The sequence below is a fragment of the Equus asinus genome, chromosome 23, assembly GCF_041296235.1.
Source record: "Equus asinus isolate D_3611 breed Donkey chromosome 23, EquAss-T2T_v2, whole genome shotgun sequence".
NCBI lineage: Eukaryota > Metazoa > Chordata > Mammalia > Perissodactyla > Equidae > Equus > Equus asinus.
This window is the reverse complement of record NC_091812.1, coordinates 27,495,383-27,514,319: the sequence shown is the minus strand read 5'-3', so window position 1 is coordinate 27,514,319 and position 18,937 is coordinate 27,495,383. Positions and strand designations below refer to the sequence as shown.

The 18,937-nt window shown below is 40.3% G+C and overlaps 1 protein-coding gene and 1 long non-coding RNA gene across 12 annotated transcripts in view; one reads left to right on the top strand and one right to left on the bottom strand.

Annotated features, from left to right (window-relative positions):
- Position 1: 1 nt before the first annotated feature.
- On the top strand, positions 2 to 17,694 carry LOC139041669 (uncharacterized). The gene is made up of 3 exons (XR_011497265.1): positions 2 to 168; positions 17,059 to 17,184; positions 17,518 to 17,694. It is a non-coding gene; the product is annotated as an uncharacterized lncRNA (long non-coding RNA).
- PRUNE2 (prune homolog 2 with BCH domain) overlaps positions 1,207 to 18,937 on the bottom strand; it is a 242,660-nt gene continuing 224,929 nt past the window's right edge. For 3 of the 11 annotated variants that reach the window (XM_070495530.1, XM_044767588.2, XM_070495532.1), the window contains 5 exons: positions 17,594 to 17,692; positions 14,460 to 14,495; positions 13,893 to 13,931; positions 9,120 to 9,167; positions 1,207 to 4,545 (listed from right to left, as the gene is read on the bottom strand). In XM_070495530.1, the coding sequence (XP_070351631.1) occupies positions 4,515 to 4,545; positions 9,120 to 9,167; positions 13,893 to 13,931; positions 14,460 to 14,495; positions 17,594 to 17,692 (253 nt within the window). In that variant the 3' untranslated portion in view covers positions 1,207 to 4,514. The remainder of the gene's footprint in view (positions 4,546 to 9,119; positions 9,168 to 13,892; positions 13,932 to 14,459; positions 14,496 to 17,593; positions 17,693 to 18,937) is intronic. The other 8 variants (XM_070495528.1, XM_070495534.1, XM_014832661.3 and 5 more) reach the window with 4 other exon arrangements.

Genomic DNA, 18,937 nt, shown 5'->3' with positions numbered 1-18,937 from the left:
CAGCAGGGTGACGCAGCCTAGGGCAGCCTTCTGGCAGCAGCAGCACACCGATGCTGCCAACGTAGGGAAATGGGACAACCACAGGAGAAGCCGTGGAAGGAAACAGCCCCTTGGGGACCACGAGGACCTTAACACAGCTTTTCTCTGACCGATGGCTGAAAGTTCAAGGTATCTCCATTTTATTGACTTTTAACTTTAGCCTGTAAAATGTTATTTTCTACTTTTTTATTTAGGCTCTCAGCTTCATCCTGGATCCCCACTGGCTCTCATGAGTGGGCTAAGTCCTTAAATATGCATGGATTTTGTATACTATGTAGCATTGCTTTGGGTGTGTGCATAGGTTTAGAATTTACATAAATGGCACTCTGCTATAAATAGAGTTCTTTCTTACTTTTTCCACTGCACCCTATGATTTAAGTTTTGCTCTATGAACGTGTAATTTGTAGCTTCTAACAGCAGCGTAATATACCATGTTTTGGTGTGCATCCACCACATTTTACCCATCCTTTCCCCTTGTGCTGTATGCCTAGCGTGTCTCCAGTTCTTACCACCCCAGTTAGGTAAAGGGAGCAGAATGAAGACAACAGTCCACGATGGAGTGTCATGCTGTTCATTTGCCTGTAATTACTTCTCAGTCTTCTGTCCTTCTTCCCTTCACTGGGGAGAGGACAACATCCACCAGAACTCATTCCTAGATCATGAGAAAGTGCAATGTCTCACTTTTTGCAGAGCAACTTCTCATCTGGTTACTCTGACAACTTTCCGAGAGGCAGAGGTACAGATTTGTTTACTGGGCTTAGAGAAAAAAACCAAAGAGAGCACAGTGGTAATTTTCAGTTCTGATTTTGCCTGAAGTTTGTAAAAGTGAAAAAAACCCAATGATTAAAATGCTACTTAATTTAAAAATAAATACAGGCCATGAAAAGGTGAGGGGCAGAGAAAGGAGAAGTTGACAAAATCAAGTAACTACGAATCATGGAGATGCTTCCAAAGCGAGCAGCTGCTGACCCAGAGGGAAAACAGCACATTTTGAAAGCTTAGGTCCCTGAGGCTTGAGAGGTAAAAATGAAAAGGGAATAAAGTTGAGGTGATAAGAAAGCCAAAACTGATACTGTCCTCAAGCCAGACTGATACCCAGATAAGATTGCAGCAAAGTGGAGCTAGAGAAAGATTCTTGCTGACTCAAAGAAAGAAAGACACAATGAGTGGAATTAATTTTTATTTCTGAATTATACATAGAGGCTATACATATATATATATATATATATATATATACATACACACACATATATATATATATATAGCGTTGTTACATATTTTTATATTATGAATCCACACTATTTAGGGAGAATTTTATTTATCTATTTACCAAAACAAAGTCTAATAGATACTTTATTCTGAGCAGTCCAATACATGGTAGAAAATCCTTTAAATATATAAAAGATTAATTTGTGCACATCTAATTGTTTCTAAGGGAGCAAACTACTGAGGCATTGTGATATATGAGCGTTACGAACATAGTACCACAACTGAACACTTAAAATGAATTCTTAATAACACAAAGGCTTGCGTAGTGCCTTCCTCACGCGCCTCGGAGTACATCTTAGAAGAGAACCCCATAAAAGAGTGTATGGCTTCAACAGGAACTTTAGAGCTTTCTTTCACACCCAGCTATTGTTCTTAAATACACTTTCCCACTCCTTGATAGTATCTTCTGTGCAGATTTCTGTTCTTTCTCTTAATCAAGGAACTATGTAAAGAGCAGTTGCCACTTTGGGAAAACAATACTTTTGCCACAATGACCCCTTGGTTCCCTTAACTACAAATCTACAGGAAAAGTGCAAAACAGTTCCCAGAAGTCAGGAGCACAGCAAGAATGCTCAGAATGCAGGAGCTGGATAGCTAATGATGTGAATGTTTACCTCTGTCTACCTATCTGCTTAGGGATTATTTTTGCAGGATTCTTCTAGGATTCTATTTACTTGGATTGAGTTTACACAATGGCTTTTCTCTAGCACGTGCAATTAAATTAATCTTTTTAAGATAACAAAATAGCAGATGCCTAACTATCAGCTCATTGAACAGCCCAAACAAAATCATCTACTGGAAAAGGTTCTCGTAATTTCCATGTAGGAAGATGAAGTTTCAGACAGAATACCACCTGAGTAGTCTTCCATGGACAGACTGGACAAGCTCAAAGAGAACGCGAATGGTGAGGCTGTTGTCGTGTCTGAGTGACTAGAACAAGAGCTGTCCACCAACAGCTCTATATCCTCAGGCTGGCACCACTAAGCTGAACACTGGATTCTTCATTACTTCTTGTGGCCTAGGAGACCACATAACTCATCTTCCAAAATGGGACACAACTGAGTGAAAGGGAGCGCTGTTAATAATTATGCCAGGGCAACAGTGGGAAATGGGTGAATGACACTGTACTTCTGGTGACACTAAGTTCTGGGAGAGGCATCATTTGCGCTTCCAAAGGTGGAGCTGGGCTGTGAGAGAGGGCGTGCTCTAGGGTTTTCTATCAGACAAGCCAGATATCACGAGGGAGGAGACCAAAAAGAACAATTGAACAGGATACCAAGTTGAAAGGGACCAAGAGGGGAACATAGGTAGCTATGGCTTACGGAGGAAAGAGCTGACCTGTATGTCTGTGAGCATGTCTGGAAGGTGGGTGGGAAACGGACATGAAGCAAACCAGGTCAGTGAAATTCAGTCACGTGTGCAAAGACATCTACTTCAAAGCATTTCAAGGCTAATGATACCCAGGGCTCAAAGCGTTCCGGACAGCTCTCCTGGATGTCATTACCACCCTGAGAGTATGGTGGAACCCTGTTCTCCACGACATTTTTATTTTTGCTATCTTATTCGTAATAGGTGATACTGGAAACTAGGACTGGTGGCCAGTGCAAGGTCAGCACCTCAGCAACACCTGTAAACAGTCAAAGAGGAGCTTCTAAGAAGGCCCCGCTTTGGGGCCTGAGCCCCAAAACACAGCCTGAGCCATGCATTTGTGGCTAGGACTCCTTGTCTTTCCCAGCAGGCCATGCAGTTGACTGATGGTGGATGTCAACATTTTCTTTTTTATGAATAAATTAGTTTGCAGCCTTACTTGTCCATTCCGTTAGAGAAACTAATATCCACACACAAACAGGGGCGGGGGAGGATGGACATATTAGAGTAGGGCTCAGCAAACTTTTTCTGTAAAGATAGGCAATGTTTTAGGCTTTCTGGGCCGCGTGGTTTGTCTCAGCTACTCAGCCCTGCAGTCATAGTGCAAAAGCAACCAGGGAAAGTTTGTAAAGAAATCTGCGTTTCAATAAAACACAATATAACTTTATTTGTGGAAACTGAAATTTGAATAATTTCCATGTGTCATGGAGTATTTTCAAACATTTTTTTTCAACTCAAAGTGTGGAAACTATTCTTAACTTGCAGGCCACAGGAAAACAGGTGGTATGCTAGATTTGGCTATAGTTTGCCGATCCCACTGCTAGAGGCCCGCAGATTCGAAATCACATTGGTATTTTAAAGGGATATGAAGATTATGAAGGAATATTTTGTAAATGATAATATATAATCATTTAATTTAAAACTGTGATCAGATGAGAATGTTTTAAAGCAGATTCCTGTTTATAATACATGTGAGAGAGCCATTCAGATAACTGAATGTTACCCAATAATGAATCTCTAAGTGCGCCATCTTACACTTGAGTCCTTAGCCTGTAAAGCATAACATCTTGCCCTAAGTTTACGGCCTGAAGCACAGACAGCTATCAAAAATGCAAACATTGATCCTCAAGTTTCTCAAGGTGGAGGTCTTCGACATTCATTGGAAAAACAATTTTTTAAAAGACCAATTCACTGAAAACATGATGCCCAATTTGATAGTTAAAATAAAGCTGATGTGAATTACAAAGCCTGACTTCCCTTTGAGAAGTTAGACGATTCACGTGGACAAGGACCAAGTGGGCACTCACTTGATGTTGGTTTCACGCACGTGTCTGGTTTACTGGTTTACGACTGTGTTAAGCAAGCTTAGAATTTTAAAGGTGGAGTTACATGGGGACATCTCTCCCAGGGAGAGTTGAGCCCTGTGTACTTTAAACCTAAAACGATCACCAAGGAGAAATCCAGCTAATCTATGGAAACAAATCCACTCCCAATTAACAGTGGATTGAAGGTATCTCATTGGTGTGTACCAGTCTAAGAGACGAAATACCACTGCACCAAGGGTTAACAAAATATTGAAAGGGAGGGGACTACTTTCCTGCTAAGTTTCAACTAAAATCTTTGAGGCACATAATTGGCAAAATAGGAAAATACACACAATTTCATAAAACATGTTAAGAGCAAACAAATTCTCTTACTGTTTTTCCCCTTAGAAATTTAGATTGGCACCAGGTAGTGCAAAGCGGAAAAAAGGACCATCAGCTCTGTCTCTTCCAGGTAGACATGTTTCAACAGAACCACGAAGCAGAAAAGCATCCTATTCTTCCAGCCACGGCCACCTATGACTTTTCTTTCAGCTTCAGGTCAATACTTTGAAAAAAAGGGAAGAAAAAAGATGAGAAACATGAGAAACTGTAAGAAACATTTAGTAATGACTTGGGGTGGCATGTGTTTGTCTTTTTCCCCAAAGGACTCACTGAAAATAAATCATGCAAGTTTCTTACACCAGGAAAATCTGCTGAAACACAATCCTCCCCTAGTCGCCAAGGCTTTCTCTAAAATATGGAATCGGTTATTTTTACACAACTGTTTCTGGAAGCATTTTACGCCTTTCAAAATGATCTAGGGAAACAAAAGACTCTTGTACAGGCTCATTCGTAAACTAGATCAAGATAAGGAACATGATTGCATTTTGGAAATGAGATCTACCTAGTTTTAGTAAATGACCTTTCCTCGTGGGGCAAATAAATGATCTGCCTGAAATAAGCAACATCTGACAAGTGCTGAATAGTAAGAAAGTGGTAAACAACAATACAGCAATGGCAAAAACAAAACAAAACAAAAACGCAAAACCCCCCCCAATATTTTCCAGAGCCAAAGGATTTGCCTGAAAGGGTTTAGCCTACTTTAAGGAGATGGATTCTTATAACCTAAGATAAGCTTGTTTTTAAGAATATCTAGTGGGTTCCCAAATATCTAGGGAATAAGTCTAAAATGTCCTGGGGCCACTTGGGTCTCTCTTCCGTCTCTTAGCAAACATGTCACAACTTCCTGGCACCTCCAGAGAAGAAGAGAACTACAGCCAGTGAACCCTCAGAGTAAGAATTTCAGCCATGAAAAAAAGAAAAACATTTTGTTTGAAAAGGGCAATTTGGGAAGTGCCTGCGGATTTTGCTCAGATCTGCCCTCCGGAGCCAGACGTCTGTGTGTTGCAAAGGTTACGGAGCTCTGCTGGTGGAATCTGCAGCCGCTGAGCAGTTCACTGTAGGAGCTTTGCAAATAAAGCCATTGGTAACCCACCCGGCCTGCCCTTCCAGTTTATAGTAGTAAAGTATCCTTCCTTTGAAATACCCTCAGCAATTCCACCGCTTATGAGTTCCGGGGCCTTGGGCAAATTACCTACCTTCTCTATGTTTCCATTTCTGTACTGTAGCATAGAACAATCATCTCCCTCTCAGGCTTGCTAAGGATTAAGTCAAAAGTGCTTTCACTTGTATACAGTGAACACACAGTGAACGTTTATTATTAGCAGTAGTAGTAGCAGTAGCTTGGTGTCTTTTTAAAACAGAGAAATCATCTTTCTGCTTAATTACTCTCCTTGTAATGATCTTGTCTCCTTTGGGAGTTTTCAGACCCAGCCATGCTGACTGTCAGGAGAGGCCAGGTCGTCATGGATATTAATCTCTTTTTTATGCCCTCAAGGATCTGACTTGTTTTCTTATCTGCAGTTTTACCACAGAGAGGTCTTTTCTTTTTTGTCCTCTCTGACCTCTAGATCTTTTTCTAATATGCTTTTACAAAACAGGTCCTTCTTGATCTTGTTCTTGCTTCTAAAATGTGCTTCCCAGCTGCAGTTATTTCCAAAAGTCTGTATTAAGTTTGATCTGATGACTGCGATTTTATTCTTTCTCATTCTTTCAACATGGCGTTGGCTCCGTTTCTCTCACAGACCAAGAGAATATTTATTAAACCAAACTTTGGGGCACATTGTCTGAAAAGTGTGAATGTGGGTCAGAATATTTGAAATCATCTCGAAGAGGGTAAAGCACACCATCTCTTCATTTCTCCGTGTAGGCCCCTCATAAAAATCTGAAAAAACATTTATGCTAGGATGTCTATCTCAAAAGCCTTCACTTTTCATACTGACTTTTTGGTAAAACTTCTAGGGTTTAATTCACCCCTTCAGCTTTTGAGAAACAAAAAGACTGTAACATATTTATGCAGTTTACGGAAGAAGCAAGAGATAGTCAAAAGGTGGATGATTTTTAAATAAATACAGGAAACCACACTGAAGATTAATTTTTTTTTTAAAGATTGGCACCTGAGCTAACAACTGTTGCCAATCTTTTTTTTTTTTTTTTCCTGCTTTATCTTCCCAACCTCCCGTACATAGTTATATATCTTAGTTGCAGGTCCTTCTTAGTTGTGGGATATGGGACACCACCTCAACGTGGCCTGACGAGCGGTGCCATGTCCGCGCCCAGGATCCGAACCCTGGGCCGCTGCAGTAGAGCGCGTGAACTTAACCACTCGGCCACGGAGCTGGCCCCTGAAGATTAATTTTTGAGACAAGTTATCTTGTGGAACCAATGAAACTACTGACAACGCTGCTAACTCAGGTCTCCCCACACAGAACCACATCCCCCGGATCATAGATGCTTCTTGTGTATGTAAAAATATAAAAAGCATGTTGCAAGTTTTAGGACATGAATGAATGAATAAAATCCACATCTAAAAGTGAAGGAGACAAGTTCCCAGGGCTTCTGTTAAAAATAGTATGCTTTCGGAAAAAGATTTAGTTTTAATCAGAATTGAAATATGAAAGTATTCCTCACTTTTGAGCAAAGGGGCTTAGCTTTCTAAAACCAACTTTGCAGGGAGACATAGCAACCTTCTGGTAATTTTACTATATGCCATTTTGACATCCAACACATATTAAGTGAGGCTCCTTACAAAGCATCTGACAATACTGTTTAACGATGAATAAAAACTCTTGTTTTAGGTAGGAAGATGGGGGAGGTGGGAATAATCTTCCTTTCTCTCTCTTTGAGGAAAATGACAGGCCACTGTCGTACTAGCACACATTTCATTTTATTCTTGGCCTGACTGAGCTCCTCGGAAAAGCCTTAGCCCATTTTGCAGTCTCTCTATCCAATACCAGAAGGTATAAAATGCTTCCACACAAAAACCAGAAGGTAAACGAAGCCCCCTATTCTAATACTAAAGAAAGCCAGAAATCCAGGGCTGGAAGTCAGCAGAAAAAATTCTTGGTCAATCTTGCCCCTCATCCCAGATCTCATGCTCTGCTCTGTGCTCCTGACGTGGGTTTAGGGCTTAGGAATGAGGACCGAAGAAAAGGGAAGCATGGGGAAGAATATGTTCTCAGAAAGGGGAAGTAACTGTAAATTTGTAGCTCCCTCCCTCCCCTACGCCCAGCCCTGGAATGAACCCAGACAAGAAGCAGAGTTTCACACCCTCCCCAATCCAGACAGCCCGATATACAAATGAGGAGCGAAACAGACAAGGCAGAGCAAGGAGTGGGTAAGCCCCGAGATGTAGCAGCAGTGGGCCAATGAGTGACATTCTGTCCACGCAGCTCGTTAACTGCGGGCCCAGGACTCTGCTCTAGGGGGCGCTGTTTTGTTGAAGGAGGGAAGATTTGCAAAATGAATTAAGGTGGACTGAGGGACTCTCATATTTTTGCTTTGTGTGGCAATCTGCTCAGAGCAATTGTTGTCTTCATCTCAAAGACGTGGACTTTTCAGAAAAGTACCTGCATGATTTCAAAGATTCCTAACAGCTTTCTGTTCTTTATGTACTTGTCAGTTGGGCCTTTCTCTCTGGAGTTTTGAACATGAACTTACGTAAACTCTAAGGTCACCATGACAACTGCAGAGCTATAGCAGTGTGATCTTCCAACTTCCCCTTGGACCTCGAGGGAAAGGAGGTCCGAAGGGAACGGAACATGACAGTTCAATCCAATCTTTGCCCCACTTCTGGATTCCTGGGAAGAAGGACAACGTTAAATTCTCTGCAACGCAGACGAGATTAGGAGCCCCTAACTCGATGGCCAGGTTCTCTCTGAGAGCATATTGGTGACCACACTTTATTCTCTGAAGCTGACTTGGCCGATAAGTAACTCTTTTCTCTCAGGCAACTAATTTTGTCCTCTAGTCTTTGGTTAGATCGGAGTTTGTGCATCCATTCCAGCATTAAGACCTCCTCCCTCTGCTTTCAAAACCACTTCGCTCTAGACCTACCCTACAGAGGTTCAAATCCCAGTGCTGGGCCATTTTTACAATTGTAAATGTTTGAAGTAGTCAGATCATCTCTCTATGCTGATCTTCCCTTATCTGTAAAAGGTACCTCACAAACTTATTCCAAGGATAAAAATCAGATAGTGTGTGTAAAGCTTTTCCCACTGAACCTGGCATGTGGTAAGAATTCAATACGTGTTCGATTTCTGTTTCTCACAGGATGGGCCTAGATGGACTAGATCATTCCTAAAATCCCATCCAGACTCACGTGCCTCTTGGGATTTCAACAAGAATATTTTTTTCTCTCATCTACCAAAATATTAAGGTCAAATGGAAGTCCCAGCTTTTACTAATTAAAATAGATGATGTAATTCAGAAAGCAGAATAGCATTCCTCCTGCCCAAATGTTCTCACATCTGGCTCTCCTATTCGCTTTCTCCTCGTTTTGGGATTGGGAAAGTAGAATGTCAAGTAAAGACTTAGGTTGTCCTTAAGAAATTTAATGGTGGTCATGAATGAGACAGTGTTTTAAGCTGGCACATTGCTCTTTGAGTTTCTGATTTCAGGAATAGAGAACATGAAAGCCGAACATCTAAACAGAGTTTACCCAATCCTCAATATATTTTTTTCTTTCAGAGCCCAGCCATACAAGTAACCACGTAGTCGTTATTGATGGTAAATTCTTACTCCTTCTCCATAGAAGACATTTCTGGATCATTGTAAAGGCAGCTAGTTCTGAGTGCAAGGAAAAAAACAGGAAGCAGTGAACATTTTCTCCACTGTTAGCAGTTAGTAAGCAAGACAGATTTGAGCATTTCAAACTGTTTACTGTGGCCCCATTGCTAATGCTGAGCAAATCCACGCCTGAACAGATGAGATTAAGCCATGATTCTTTTACTATCAGTTTTGAAACATAACAATTGCCCATGATCTAGAAACATAAAAGGAAGATTGAAAACTTCAAGTGCCTCCAGTGGTGTCTTCTTTCCTTGTCATTTTTTCCTAACTTTTCAATCTAACTTATTCAGGGAATATAATATCGCAAGTTTTTACTTGTAACTCAAATCATATATTTTATACACAAAGGACAGTCCCTCTCAAGCACCTAATTTTATTTACATGTGAACACAGTTAACTTTCTGTCTTCAGAAGAATGAGTATTTTCCAAGACACCAAAACGAAAAATGCCAGTGTCAGCTTTCCTTGTTGTTGTGATTGTTATTACAGAAAAATAACGAGACACTTACGACCCTACAGCTGAGCTGCGTTCAGGTAACACAAATGAACCCCAACATTAACCTAAACTAAATGTGTTCAAAAAGAAAAATGTACCCATATAAAATAATGAAATAAAAGTGGTGTTATGGTGTATGAATGTGTTTACGCTTTCCGTGTAATATGAGCTGCTTTTGATAATCCATGTTGCGGGGATTCCTCTGTTGGCAAATTTCAGATTTGCTTTATATTAATTTCTGATTAATACTTAGTATATTTCAACTTTTACTTTTTCCCCTCTGGTAAATATTTCACTGACACACAAACAGCAAAGGGAGTCTACGATCCTTTTTACATGCGAGAGTTCCCTTTGTGACGTGAATAATTTCACAAGCTTGTGTATCTGTTTGCACATAAGAGGTTCAGTTATTAACGTTTGTCATTTTGCTGAGCAGAGGGCTTTTTTGCCCTCTCTCCCCACCCTTCTTGCTGGTGGTCTGGTATTTTAATGGAGGATAATTGGCAACTCTAGTGAACAAGGACAGTTAGGCAAGTGTTGACACTGTGCTAGAAAAACCTAGCTAAGCTGGAATGCAATCAACACAGGGCAATCTTCCAAACTTTTTCTGCTTTTTAACTTTGCATAATCCTTCCAAAGAAAACAACAATTTGCAGCCCATTTAATACTGTCACTCCAAAGGTCACAGATGGGTTTTTCACCATCTTCAAAACAGGAATGGCTCTCTAGACACAATTTATCCTTCAAAAGTTTTTTTTTTCTTTTCTGTATAGATGTAAAGTTGTAATGAAAAAATAAGGCAGGCTGAGAAAATCACCTGAAAGTCAATCAGAGGTGGTGGTGGTGGTGGTGTGTGTATGTGGGGAGAGATGTTCAAAAACACTAATGGGAATAAAGCAAAACAGGAGACAGGAAGGTTTTGTTCCCTGGCAACGTGTATGTTTGCCTTTGGTCAGAACCAGCCTCCAGCTTTCTTTTTTTTTTTTGAGGAAGATTAGCCCTGAGCTAACTACTGCTAATCTTCCCCTTTGTGCTGAGGAAGACTCACCCTGAGTGAACATCCGTGCCCATCTTCCTCTAGTTTATACGTGGGACGCCTACCACAGCATGGCTTTTGCCAAGCGGTGCCACGTCCGCAGCTGGGATTCGAACTGGCAAACCTGGGGCCGCCGAGAAGCTGAATGTGTGAACTTAACCGCTGCGCCACCAGGCCAGCCCCCTCCAGCTTTCTCATATAGGTCATGTGGAAAGTCAGGGAGCACCTTGTAACAGAAAGAACCTGGGTTATCTCGCTTCTAGAATCTAACCATAGATCTGCAGGGATCATATTTTCTGAACCAAAATCATCATATACAGTCTGTACGAGGATTTGGGGGCCAGCTCAGGGGCTGAAGGGTAGTTGAGAAGATGTAGTTAGTGTGCTAAAATGGGAGGATTTGGAGGCATTTCAATCATCTGTGGGGTCAACGTAGTAAAACTCTTTCTCCCTACACGTTTTCAAATGTGCAGATGTATTTCAATTCCTCGTACACGTAACGTCCCCATTGAAAGGAGTAGGATCAGTTGGAGGAGAATTCAGATAGGTGGCTTCCTCATTGAATCCAGAGCAAGGGCATAGACTCCTAAGACAAATCAAATTATTTTTATTCAGCCATTTACTTAAGGTGGTGATACTCCAATCATGGCCCTGAGATAGATGGGCAGCATCGGCATCACCGGGAACTTGTTAGAAATACAGATTCTCAGGCTTCCTGCATCAGAACCTTGGACGGGGGAGGCCCAGGATACTGTCTTTTAACAAGGGCTCCAGGTGATTCTGATGCACAGTAAAGTTTGAGAACCACTGTTCCACAGCAATGATCTCAATCTTATGCACATTCATCAATTTATGCAGCAGAAATCTACTGAGCAACTACTATGTACTAGGCATGAGCTTAGTGCCTCCTGTAGAGAGGAGATCAAGACTTCTCAGGACCACCTGAGACCATTTAGTTATGGGGGGTGTGCATGTCTTGGGGCGGGGTAGGGAAGAGAACAAAATGAAGGATTTGAGAGAAAATAAAAAAAGCTACACAACTAAACCAAAAACGATAACTGTTTCACCACAGTAGCTAAGCAGGAAGAGTAGAAATATGGAGGGAAAAAAAGTCTACTGAAGGAGACAAAATTTTATGGTAATAACGAAAAAACATGGCAATATGACTTTATCATGGGTTTGGCTGGAAAATGATTGATGTTCCCTCCCCCCATCTTTTGGCTTGAAAACAGTTCCTTGGTTTCATAAATATGTTATCATCCTAAAAAAAAGAATCTGGAAGAGAAACCCACTGCTGTTTCTCTCTCTGGGGAATCTTGTGACACAGGCAATTTGAGTACAGAGAAATGCTAAAGGGGGACGTTATGCCAACATTCAGTTCCTTGATTCCTAATATCTTTCTCACTTCCACGACTTCTTGTTTGTAACAGTTGAATTAGAGACTAAGAAAATTCCGTTAGAGTAAAAATTTATATAATTTTGAGTATTCTTAGTCTAACTGGGTGTCAGTTATTTGAAAGAAAACTAGAGGATAGGAATATTGTAACAGTAAATTACACTAAAGCTAAACTTTCTAAAGCAAAGCTCTTTCCTTAAATTTTTAACCCCAAAGATCCACACTATAGGCAAATAATTCTATAGATTGCATACAATAAAAATGCGCCATAGGGAAAAAATATCTAAATGGATTGTTTTCATCGGGAATTGGTATTTACATCTATGCAAAAAAAATTTCACTAATTTAGATCTTATTTATTCAGAATTTGTAGGTCTTTGGACATTGTCCAGGCTTTCTGCTTTTGTGCTATCTATTAAAATGGGAACTGGTTATAAAAATTCACAGTGTAAGCAATATTTGAAATGGAGAACAGCTCAATACAGCAAACATTCCAGATAGCACTTGTCTACATTTAACATATAATGTCAGAAAAAATTATTTATAACTTGGAAATAAGAAAAGGAAATTACAGGATGTTCTTTCAAAGCAGTGCTGAGTTGAATTTCCATGGATGGGCTATTTTGCAACTCTGTAGGGACAGAGGTTAGATTGTAGATTTTGTACATTTTTATTGAGCAGGGATGCAAATCATTTCTGTCCAGTTTAAAAGAAAACCCTGAGGTTAAATTTATCACCCTGTTGGACATTAATCAGTTTTGCATCTAAACCAACAATCTTTTTTTTTTTTGAGGAAGATTAGCCCTGAGCTAACTGCTGCCAATCCTCCTCTTTTTTTGCTGAGGAAGACTGGCCCTGAGCTAACATCCGTGCCCATCTTCCTCTACTTTATATGTGGGATGCCTACCACAGCATGGCTTGCCAAGTGGTGCCATGTCTTTACCTGGGATCCGAACCAGCGAACCCTGGGCCACTGAAGCGGAATGTGCGCACTTAACCGCTGCGCCAGCGGGCCGGCCCCAAAACCCACAATCTTATCCTAGCATTCCTTTACAAATTGCCTATAGGTATGTAACTTCTCAAATGCTCTTTGAACAGGTTTTAATATCTTACCCGTTCCTTCATTAAATAATTAGTTGAATAAAATCATTGGCATGTATTCATTTTATATTTACATTAAAGCTACGATTTTACCTTTTTGAAAATTATATTTTAACAATAGTGAGCAATGGTTTTTTTTCTGTTCATTCAAATAGCTCAGAAGGTGTTAGTTAAGCAATATTTCCAAGTCACTAAATAAGCTGTTTAAAAATATATTTGGAAAGTCATGAAATTGGTTCTACAAAAATATTCCAAATTTCGACTTGCCATCATTTCTCTCCATTAGTATGAATTAGTAAGGTTTTGTTGCTTCAATATATCTAACGATCATCTGGATGTCATATTATATATGGCAGTGCCTGTGATGCGTTCTTTTGCCTAAAACTGCATGTACATTAAAAAAAAAAATTAAGCAACAGTAATAAATGTATTCCTCGAGATAACCAAGATCATGGGGGAAAGTAGATTATAGTAGCATAACAGATTATAGTAGATTATAGTAGCATAATAGATTATAGTAGCATAACATAACATAATGAAATTGCGTCTATCATTGGGACAAGGCAAACTTTTAAAGGGCAGCATTATTTATCGGAATGCAAGAATAAAACACGAGGCATGCGGGTTCTCCCAATTCATTCCTGAAATGCAAGCCAACATCACGCCAGCGGCTGAATGAAAACCAAGTCTTACTTAGCTGCTTCGGATGCTTCCCTCAGTTCTTCATCCAGTCTGCATGAGCAAAAATTATCGGCGTAGAAAAGAAACAAAAAAGAAGCGAGCAGAGCGTGAGTCATCCAGCAAAGCAGCGCCAAACGTAAGTGGAGTGTATGTGCTTTTAAAACGGTCCTCTGGAGCACCGACGCATTCCTACCACTAAATATTGTGTCGTTTCCCCCCCCCCATTCAGTGTTTATGGATGTTTACTTTGCAAATTCCTTCATAAAGGTAGATACAAAAGTTGCAAAGAAATCAGAAACATGCCTGCTGAAGAAAGCTGAAAACATCCACATCAGTCTGTTGAGTACTGTTAGCTTGCAGCCTGGGCCAAGTCAGGGCTGTATCTGGTGTAGCAGGTTACAGGTGCAAATTAGGTTGACCTCAACAGCTTTACACACAAGACAAAGACCAGAAATGGTACACTCAAGGGACTAGTACAATGACCTCTCACTGGGTAGCATGTTGAGGTCACCCACGAGTAAGACACTGGTGGACACACACACAGGTGCCAGCGTGAACTGTGACATCAGGAGACTTTACCTCACACTCCTCTTATAAGATCTCTCTTCATCGTACCTTGCGAGATAAAAAACGAATGCAGTGAGGAACACGAGCAAACAGATGGAAAAAATGGCAGGTAAATGTTTTAAAGAACCGTCAAAACATGAGAGAAAAAGCCTACCCAAGTTAGAATCAAAATGCCTTTTGGGAGAAATCTTATTTTCGTTAAGTATAATCAGTGATTTCGAATTTATAATAATCCATAGCCAATCCTCATTATTTGCGGATTCTGTGTTTGCGAATTCGCCTACTTGCCAACTTTTCTTTGTAACCTCCAAATCAATGTCTGTGGCACTTTCATGGCCACTTGCAGATGTTCGTAGAGTGGCAGAAAATTTGAGTCACCTGACATGCATGTCCCCAGCTGAGGTTAAACAAGGCGAGGCCCTGCTTTCTTGTTTCAGCTCCCATACTGTGAGCAAGGGTCCTTTTCACGTTCTATTTATTGCCACGTTTTTTGCATTTTTTGCGCTTTTCGTTGGTGATTTCACCACTCAAAATAGGCCCTGAGCAGAGAGCTGAAGAGCAGCCCTAAGCACAAGAAGGCCAGGATGTGCCTTAGAGAGAATATACGTGTGTTAGACAAGCTCTGTTTCAGCATAAGTTATAGTGCTGTTGGCTGTGAGTTCAATGTTAATGAATCAACAATTTATATCAACTAAGGTGTCTTTAAACAGAAACACACATAAAACAAGGTTACATATTGATCTGTTGATGAAAATGTTGTGACCAGAGGCTTGCAGAAACCTAACACTGTATTACCCCTGGGAGCAATGGTTCAGTATTCTCTATTCGTTGTTCTAGAACATCAAATAAGAAGAATGATTATAAATCTGACTCCAGATTGGACAAGGTTTTCTTTCATTTAAGCCCTTTGGTGACAGGCTCCATCCCAGCTGACAACTGGTCTTGAGATTGGCTGAGATCAGACCCTCTGAATGTTATTTGAGAATAGGAAGAAGCTACAGTGTGTACCAATTTGAAAATAGCATAATATGAAAATGAGGCAACGAGGGCCAGTAACAGAAATGACAGAAAGGACACTCAGAGGAGATGGATTACAAAAGATGGGAGAAAACATGGACACATGAGGAGGACATGCACGGTTGTAAATTTCTTCCTCCAGAAGAAAATCCCTCTAAACGAAATCCTTCCTTTTAAAGAAACTTTTCCCAAATGGAGCCCTTGAAAACTGATGTGTAGATGAATGAAAAGTGCCCAGGAATTTTTAACTTCTCAATTAAACTTTGCCATATGATAGTGAGTCTCTAAAAACAACATGATTATGATAGATAACGTTCTGGATCACCAGTTCTGTGCCAGGAGGCTTCCTGATAGCTTTATGCATGCTGTTCTCAATCAATCCTCCGGACCACTCCAGGAAGTGCTCCTTACTTTCCCATTTTATGGATGCTGAAGCTGAGACTCAGAGTGATAATAGGTTGCCTGAAGTCTCAGAGACATCAAGAGGCAGGCAGGAAGATGCAAATCTAATACTAAGCCTTCAAAGCCCATTCTCTTCTCTTCTTCACTCTATTGCCTCCAACTGCCAAACCGTGGAAGCATTACCCTATTTACCGAGAAAGTGGCCAATGCTTATGTGCACTTGAGGAGAGAATGTGTTTGTCATCTTTTGTAAAGAGAGATGGCATCATAGGAGGTGAGTGCTCAGGTCATTTCTTTATTTAAAGAGGAGTGGATTTTGGAGGTGGGGTGCACCCTTTTGAGGCAGCAGGCCCCAGCTGTGAGGTGTGCTGGTTGTGGGAACTCTATGAAGCTAACAAGGATTAAAACCAGTGTTAGGATCCTATGAACACTCTGCTTTGTTCAGCTGAACCGACTGGCAGTTCTAAGCTCAGTCAGTGTCCTGTGTTCATGCCTGATATTGGCACGTAGGAACACTGAATGCATCTACTCCTGAGCTTTGAATTTAGATGGATACTTTAAGAGAGGTAAAGGAAACTACTCGAAAAGGACAGTGGACTTTTGGTGCCCGGTTGATCTGAATTCAAATTGTAGTATCATCTCTTCCTTGCTCCTACTTATACTTTGTGTAACTTCTCTTTACTAAGTTATCTTCTCTTATCTGTAGATGAGGGTTTACTGTGGGGATTAAATAAGTGATATTAACAGAGCACTTCCATGCCTAGTAACAGCATAGACACACACTAACTGAGAGTCCTCGCCGTCCCGTTTCTGTGCCTTTTTCTTTTAAGTGAAGGGACCTTTTTTGAAAGCCCAAATTGGGAGGTCCATTTTGCTATCCATCTTATGAAGGAAGGTGGGGTGTTCTTGCCTGTTTTCTTTGAGCTGATGGTTACGTTCCTCTCAATTCTAAGCAAATAGAAAACCAGTCAATCAGACACAGTGGAGGAAAAACATGATCTACAGGAAACTATGGTTCTTTGCAACAATGAACCAAATAGGAGGGTTCATTCTCCAGAATCCATATCATATCCAGTATCCAGTGTCTCCAGTATGAAGTCTCAGCTCCAAGCGGTTGTTTAGTTAACTTTTACTCTTATTATTTTTGCTGCATAATCCTGTGACCTTCATTATCCATGCTTTCTCTGTACAGGCTGCTGCTGCATCACCCTGTCCTGAGTAAGGAAATCCTCCTAACCACGCCACCCACCTCTCTGCCTTATCTTTCACCGGAAGCAAACCATGAAGACAAAGGATTTAGAAAAAAAACAGAGAAAAGGTAATTTTTTTTCTCTTTGTAGGGTCATACAGATAAATTACTTTTATAAGGCAATAAAGAAATCCAAGCTATGCTCAGACCTACTGTATCTGTGTGGGTGGGAGACAGAAGTAACAGATATACTGATTAATGTAAATTTACGCTTTCTCCAAAACAGTAGTAAAATTCAAGGTGAAATTAGCAATAATCCATAATCCCAAGAGAAGATTATGTGAAAGAGGATATGAAAGAACAGAATAGTTATCTATAGCTTATATGAAAAAAATATGTATTTATTGGAGAATATTTAATATGTTTTAAATATAAGATAATGCCATTTCCCCTCTATTCCAGAAATGAGTTCTTTTCCAATCTCCTTCTCCAAACATGCAATGTTTCTCACCAAATCTTCAAAACCGTCAGGACTTACTTGATGATGCTCTCTGGAATATGGATGCAATCCATTGGGATCAGCCCACTGAGTTCTGATAAGCTACTGACATATTTAATTTTACTGCTGAATTTTGAACTAAAATAAAGAAGAAAAGAAAAATATCATTTGTCGCTCCTTCATCCCTCCTAAGGCTGCTGCCTCCTGTTGACAATCCTGATGCACTTAACACTTGTCCCAGGGCTCTTACTAAGAAGAAAGGCCACATTATTTGTGTAGTTGGTATGTGCCACACACTGTTTGAAGTGGTTGATATATATTAACTCATTTATTTCTTATTATAGCCAAATAAGGCAGGTACTATTATCATTCTATCTTTAAAGATAAGGAAACTCGAGACACAGGGAGTTAAGTATTTGCCCAAGGTTTCACCTTCAGTAAGTGGCAGAGCCTGGATTTAAGTCTCACTGCGGAGTCCACACTCTTGACCACATGTCACAGGACTCCCAGTGACCCCTGCTGCCCTGAATAGTCCCTGGCTTACGGTTGGTTTGGCTTTGTTGGCTTGTTTATTTGTTTTTAACAAACAAAATTCTTATCATTAATTCTTTCAGCATCTACCAAGGTTGATATATTTTACAAGCATACGTAAGCTCATTTTCCTCTTATTTTTTTAGTTTTCGTTTTATTTTAAATATTAGTTGTTTTTTTTTTTTAAGTTTTAGTTTGAGAGCTCATTCCAGATGGACCAATGTTCAAAACCATGTTCCAATGATTGGATTTGGATTACAAATGGCTTTCATCTAAACGCCATCATTTTAGACACGTAAATGCATAAAAAACAACTTAGAAGGATGCCACTGAAACTGATAAAGGACCTTGGCTCCGGGGAAGGGGGTTAGGAACAAGAATTGGCAGTCGTTGAAGAAAGATCTTGGTCTTATTGTAATGATTGGATGTTTTATAAGAAGAAGGCATTTCTGTATTATTGGTATAATTGCAAACTAATTTTAAAAATGTGTCATTCCACTTGAAACGGAACTTGATCGAGCAGTGAACTTTCTTCAATGGTTTCCAATGAAAAGGCCTCCCCAGTCAACTGGGATCGTGCTGAGCTGTCTGCCAACGATATCTTCTGTTCAACTACTGTGCATTCTAGTCGGAAGTTTTTTCAAGGCCATTTTTCTATCCATCTCTCTCTCACATTTTACTTGCAGTTTTGACCCTGGGCCACTGGCTGGGACTTGTGAACAACCTTCGTCTCCATTTGCTCATTTCTAGCCTTTCCGATAAGTCTTGGGTGAACACATATTACCAACGATATGCTACATTAGGCCTCCTCTTTCCTGGGGAGTTTCTGAATTAATTTCAGGTTTTGTATAT